Source organism: Quercus lobata, chromosome 12 (assembly GCF_001633185.2).
Source record: "Quercus lobata isolate SW786 chromosome 12, ValleyOak3.0 Primary Assembly, whole genome shotgun sequence".
In the NCBI taxonomy this organism is placed as follows: domain Eukaryota; kingdom Viridiplantae; phylum Streptophyta; class Magnoliopsida; order Fagales; family Fagaceae; genus Quercus; species Quercus lobata.
Window position 1 is genome coordinate 26,494,390 of NC_044915.1, and position 7,009 is coordinate 26,501,398.

Here is a 7,009-nt window from a genome sequence, read left to right on the forward strand (position 1 = left end):
TGCTTCCACAAACAACAAGTCTTGAACTTTCATGATCATCACATCTTGACTTAAACAAACAAAGAAAAAAAGACAAGTCTACAGATTAGCACCGAAAAAAAACAATAAAAGAATAGACTGAAGGGACAAGATGTCAAGAAAAATCGTAGGAGATAAACCCAAGATCGGCTAGTAGTTGCAAAACATATAGAAGGAACTGGATCTTAGCAAAGGAAAGAACAAAAAACAAAAGAAAAAAATTCGGATCACAATTCTTTGTTACAATAATAATAAAAGTTTCGATAAGCATATCAAATATGAACACCCCCTTTAATTAGTAGCCGACGCTAGAAGCACTTGATTAATTATTTCGTCCAAATTCACGAAAGATGATCCATTAGGGCTAATGGCCTCCTCTGCCAATTTCTTCCACTCAATAGTTTTCTTCTTCAACTTTTGGCCCTTCTCTCCCACCATCAGCTCTCTAACAAGGCTCTCTATTTTTCCTCTCTTTGCATCGCTCTCTATCTCCATGCCTATGCCCCATTCAGTGCAATTATAACGACAATTGGTTTGTTGCTCAGCAAAGAAAGGCCAAGAGATCATTGGCACTCCTCCACACACGCTTTCAAGTGTCGAATTCCATCCACTATGAGTTAAGAAACCTCCAATAGATGGATGAATCAGAACTTCTTCTTGAGAACACCAATTTGCTAAGAGACACCTTTCTTTGGTCTCTTCTAAAAACTCAGGAGGAAGAACAGCCGAGTCACCTCTTACAAGATCAGGCCTTATGATCCACAAGAATGCTTGCTTGCTATTTGCTAGTCCCCAAGCAAACTCAATTAATTGATTGCTTGTCATGACAGTGATGCTTCCAAAATTCACATAAACAACAGAGTTTGGTTCTCTTTTGTCTAGCCATTCGATACACCTTTCTTCTTCTTTCCAAAGGTTTGATCCAATCAATTTATAATTGTTATCAGGGATCTGATTTACAAGAAGGTGTAGGGGACCAATAGAGCAAATAGAAGGATACATGTTTGAAAGTCCTTCCAATACTTCATGCTCTAAAGCATCAAAAGTATTTAAGATGACAGCAGAAGCTCTTTGAGCTCTCTCAGCTTCAACCATTACAAAATTTAGCATAAAATCATCTGGGTCCGTGGTTGCAATGAAGCTCGGAAGATCCCTCAAACGGATGCCTTTCATGCCTGGAATCCAATCTATGATTGTATCTAAATGCCCATTTGTCAAATAACTCTCATCTGCACGTAGAAATTACATAATCAATATCAAAATTACGATAAAAGTTCATGCAAGTAAATATATTGGTACTACAATATCTAGAAATGGATCAATTACATGGTTTGTGTTAAATTTTATAAATCTAAAAATGTGTTATTTAAAATTTTACAGAAAAATAGATTAAAAATATATCATTTTAATGGATGTGAAATGGAGATGATGATCATGTTGTACAATATTGAATATCGATCCTAGGTGACCTTTTGGGATGACTTATGGTCCCAATGTTATAAACAGAGCGTCACTAATATAAGACATGTTTAAGTTGATTAATACCTTTGAGTGGTATTAGACCCTTCTCAATGAGACGGCGATATTGAGCATAGCCCATGAACCCACATGCACTGGATGTCCAGAAAAGAACATCAGGGATGCCCAGTTCTGCTGCTGCGTCTAGAGTGAAGCTCATGACACCATCAGAAACAATGCAAGTGACTGGAGGGACATTGGATGAAGAGGTATCATTCAGTTTCAAAAGAAGGTTTCTGAAAGGAGCTAAGCAATGTTTTTGTATGGAGGCACATGTGGATGCTACGTCTTGGGTGGCATCAATATCAGACTCAGGAAGACCATCAGGAATGGTTTTGAACTGAAAGGAGGGAAGGGCATTGAGAGAGTCGGGACCTCTGGATTTTAACAGGCGCTTATGGTTGAACTCTGTATTTACAAAGGTGATATGAAAGCCTCTGTAATGAAGGATTTTTGCTAGCTTTAGCATGGGGGTTATGTGGCCTTGAGCTGGGCAGGGGACACAAACTGCATGGGGTTTCTCTGTAAAAGTTAGGGAACCCATTTTCTCTCTCTCTCTCTCTCTCTTTCTAAGGCCTAATCAAGTAAGGCGAATTGAAAATGAGAAGGATTATTTTTTGGGCAGGAGAATTGGCTTTATTTATAGAGCCAAAAGAGGTAAAAGATCTGTCCTTAGCCGTCGTTAATAATGAATTGGCAGTCAAATAAATCATACGCACAGGCCTACGTGTTTTTTTTTTTTTTTTTTTTAATTAAGGCTAATAGCGATGGTCAATTACGCCGTTAATAATGAATTGGCAGTCATATAAATCATACGCACAGGCCTACGTTTTTTTTTTTTTTTTTTTAATTAAGGCTAAAAGCGATGGTCAATTACGCCGTTAATAATGAATTGGCAGTCATATAAATCATAATGAATTGGCAGTCAATTACGCCAATTAAGGGCTGAGATTGATTTAAAATCAATCTATGGCCTAAAATCGGCCACGCCATTTAAAATACACTTAACAGAGTAATGTGTTATAATTAACGTTAGTTTTCAATGTTTCTTCTGTTTCTATCTTTGGGTTCGCACTTTCTCTGTCTCTCTCATCAAAGATCCATGGCTTCTTTACCAACGCGACCGCTGAACCAACATCACTACAACAATGATGCTCCGACAACCTCTCCACCCCAGTCGTGAATCAATGATGTTTCAGTCACCCACCTCTGTTTCTAAAGGCCAACCAATAAAAAATATTAAATCTGGTAAAGAATTTTTTATATGAGATTTATGGATTTTTTTTTCTTGCATGTTTTCTTTGCCAAGTTCATCCCCTTTCTTTAATTGAATTTTTCCCTCTTCCTTGCTATATATCTTTGGTAACTGTAGAGTGAAGACTATAATTGGTGTATGGGTCTCTCTCATCTTGATTTGTCTCTATTTTGTCTTATTTTAATTTTCTTTTTGTTTGCCAAGACCTTTTAGGACTTATTTTGTTTTAGTTTTGATCCGACTGGGCTTTCTTATTGACGGTGAAAAGCTTGACCAGTTGGTCTGTGTTTGCTGCTTGTTTTTCTGCGTGTTCTGTAATGGTTTATTTTGGTTAATACATATCATTTGATCATTTTAAGTGGGAAAAAGAGAGAGAGACCGTGTATTTGTAACGTTAATTCTTGTAGGGGACTATTTTTTCCAACATCAGAATATATTGAAAGAATATTCAAGTTTTTCCACTACCATGATTAATATGGATTTTAGCAGTATGTTAAGCACGAGATGATTGAACATGTGCTGGGTTGAGTGGTGAACTTTGTCACCTTGTGATTTTAGTTTGAAGTTTGAACAAATTGAAACAGGATTATGCTACAGCTTAATAATAATTTTGAACATTGAAGTTTGTCACAATGTATCGGGGTAAGTTACATAAGCTATGAAATAAAATCAATGACATTATTTGTTTGATTAAATATCAAATTTTTTGCTGACAAACTCATTCAAATTTCACACTTGTACAAAGGAAAATTTGAATTTAAGAATCTTCATTGAAAATCTACTTGGGCAGTGATCCAAAAATGAACAAAAGTTTATTAAAATGAACATTTTGATCACACTACCATGATTAATATGGATTTTAGCAGTATGTTAAGCACGAGATGATTGAACATGTGCTGGGTTGAGTGGTGAACTTTGTCACCTTGTGATTTTAGTTTGAAGTCTGAACAAATTGAAACAGGATTATGCTTCAGCTTAATAATAATTTTGAACATTGAAGTTTGTCACAATGTATCAGGGTTAAGTTACATAAGCTATGAAATAAAATCAATGACATTATCTGTTTGATTAAATATCAAATTTTTTGCTGACAAACTCATTCAAATTTCACACTTGTACAAAGGAAAATTTGAATTTAAGAATCTTCATTGAAAATCTACTTGGGCAGTGATCCAAAAATGAACAAAAGTTTATTAAAATGAACATTTTGATCACAAGACCTTGAATCCATGATAAAAAGAGTTCTATTGAAGCCATAACAACATGATTGTTGACAATAAACAACTTTCACCACTATAATACATGATTCTCATAGAAAATTGGGCAAGAAAAAGAAGAAGAAAGTCTTGCATCCTTGAAAATCTACTTTTTAAGAAGATTTTGCAGATTTGGACAATTTTTGATGGCTTGACTCCCCAACAATTATACCAAAATGATGCCCTACAGAAAGGAGAAAATAAGAAAGAAGGCCTGTTAGATACAAAAAATATCAATATGCCTCACAGCATAAGTAGGTCTCAGCACTGAACAGTTTTCAAGTCCTAGCAAAGTTCTTTAACAGTTTTCAAGCCTTCATTCACTCAGGTATCAGGAGGCCTTTAATGTGAGGCCTTTAAAAATGGACAACCCCAATCTCAAGATCACAACAAGTTGACTCAAAACCCTATCTGCAACAGGGATTGGCAACTCATCATCAAAGTGGCTTGGTGCAAGAATAGGAAATTCAAATGGAGTGGTTTTGCATATGAAGCAAAGGACTTCAGGGGAGATTTAATCTTCAGTGGGGGAGCGAGTAGTGTTTCAACATCTGACCTAGTAGCAGTTCAGGATGCAATCATGGAGGCTTCAATAAAAGCTAGAGACTTTAGTTTCAGACAAATTTTGCAACAAGATGGATTCGATCAATGCCAAGAGAAGTCTTTAATAATATATCAATTCTTGTAAACACAAAACCAAACTGCCAGAAGAGATTTTAAGATTACCTCATTTAAGCCTTTTTTATTTGACAATTGATACGTACTTTATTTATTTTTTTAAAAAAAGAGGAAATTTATAAACAAGCAACATACATAGACTTCCTTTAAATAATTACAAGCTAAAAATAAAAATTCATATTATTAATGAAGTCCATGTAAACAAATAGGAATTGGTTATCCTAGTAACACTATTTCTATGCCTTCCAAAGAGACCTTTCCTAATGAAGTTTATTATCCATTGAACCCCACGAACGACCAAAACTCTTTAACAATCAATCAATGAATTAAAAAGTGATGACCGTGAAAGCTCATTTCAAATTGCAATTACCATCCTGATGGCTACCAAACTTACATTAAGCATTCAAAACAATCATGTTTTACCCAAGATAGTTTGCATAGATTTTATATTTTGAAACTTCAAATTTTAACAAAATTTTATATACAGTTTAATCAACATATTATTAATATATAAATATATAACTTAAATGAAAAAAACATTTTATGATTTTTTCAATCAACTAAAACCAGAACTTACTCTTTGATGGGAATGACGATGATGCATCCCTAGACGAAGATAACGCTAGCGACGGAGGAGGCATCCTTGACGAAGTCATCAGGAACAACGAAGAAAGCTATCATCACTGACGAAGACAGGGAGTCACTCAATACAGTCAATCAATGACCTAAGCGGTTACGAAATCAACTCAGCGGACCGTTGGGAATCTCTTAAAAGCCTCATTATTGGACCAGGGGCGTTACTTAAGAAAGCATTAACCATCCCAACGGCTAGCCCCCAAGGTTGCAGGTATAAAGCTCCCACACAGTCAGTAGAAAGGTACGAAAATATACAAACACAGATCCACATCTTGATTTTTTACTATTTTTATCATTCTAACTTTGGCATCGGAGACGTTGTGGCAGGCACCACACCGGTGACCATCGTTGAGCATATGCTCTCGCACCACGAAGGATTCCATCCGCTCACTGTTATTGACGATCCTGTGCATCATCAGTTTGGCGCCGTCTGTGGGAACGAGTTTTCAGATTCACATTCGAAAACGTAGTTTCCATCATTTCTCCATATCCAGATGGAATCCAACCCAGATTCAGCAACCTTGGCCCAGCAAGTTCAAGCCCTTGCAGCCACCATTGAGGAACTCACCAGACAGAACCAGGAAATGAAACTGCGGCTCCAGCAGGTTCAACAAGCTCAACAGGAAGAAAACCGGTCCAAGGGTAACACGGAGGGAGAGGGGGATAACCAACAGAGGGAAACCCCCCGGAGACCAACTACTCCGGACGAACAGAACTCAGATCTTCTTCGAGAAATGAGGAAAGAGATGGACGAACTAAGGAGCGCTATCAAAGAAAAGACAGACCGGAGCGTAGACAAAATGATAAGGGCTACAGATTCGCCCTTCACTGCAGCGGTACTTGATTGCCCTGTGCCGTCAAAGTTTCGCCTGCCTCAATTAGAGCCCTTCGACGGACTCAAGGACCCTCAGGATCATCTTAATACCTTTAAGACGACTCTGGGTCTCCAGCAACCACCTGACGAGATATTGTGTCGTTCCTTCCCTACGACTCTCAAAGGAGCTGCAAGAGAGTGGTTTACTAAGTTGTCAAACTCGTCCATAGACAACTTCGATCAGCTGAGTAGTGCCTTCTTGCGCCATTTCATAGGGGGACAACGGCCAAGGAGACCAGTAGATTACTTACTCACCATAAGACAGGGAGAGAAGGAGACTCTGAGGTCATATGTCAAGAGATTCACCCGGGAAACTCTGGAAGTGGATGAAGCTGATGACAAGGTGCAGCTGACGACCTTCAAAGCAGGGTTGAGATCCAGAGACCTTGTGGCCTCTCTTGCAAAAAATCCCCCGAAAACAATGGCTGAGATGCTCCTGAAGGCATAAAAGTACATGAACGCGGAAGATGCTCTAGCTGCCATAAAAGATACTGAGAGACTAGGGGACAAGTCCAAAGGGGAAGATGACCGCAGAGGGCAAAAGAGAGACAGACCAGAACGTCGGAATAATGACGGGAATAGAAGGAGAGACGACAAAAATCCTCGTCAGGTAAAATTTACTCCTTTGGTTATGCCTGTTGACAAGATTTTCACGCAGATCAAGGACGAGCATTATCTCAAATGGCCCAGGCCATTACACTCGTCCCCCAACGTACGTGACAAGAACAAGTATTGCCGGTTCCATAGAGACCACGGCCACAACACAAAAGATTG

At 38.0% G+C, this 7,009-nt stretch overlaps 2 protein-coding genes across 2 annotated transcripts; one reads left to right on the forward strand and one right to left on the reverse strand.

Annotated features, from left to right (window-relative positions):
• Positions 1–203: 203 nt before the first annotated feature.
• On the reverse strand, positions 204–2,125 carry LOC115970874 (7-deoxyloganetin glucosyltransferase-like). The gene is made up of 2 exons (XM_031090494.1): positions 1,564–2,125; positions 204–1,247 (listed from the first exon to the last, which is right to left on the reverse strand). The coding sequence occupies exons 1-2, from the start codon at positions 2,078–2,080 to the stop codon at positions 310–312; spliced, it is 1,455 nt and encodes a 484-aa protein (XP_030946354.1). The 5' UTR covers positions 2,081–2,125; the 3' UTR covers positions 204–309.
• Positions 2,126–5,855: 3,730 nt separating this feature from the next.
• Positions 5,856–6,683, forward strand: LOC115970454. The gene has a single exon (XM_031090087.1). It carries the CDS (start codon positions 5,856–5,858, stop codon positions 6,681–6,683), a length of 828 nt encoding a protein of 275 aa, XP_030945947.1.
• Positions 6,684–7,009: the final 326 nt, after the last annotated feature.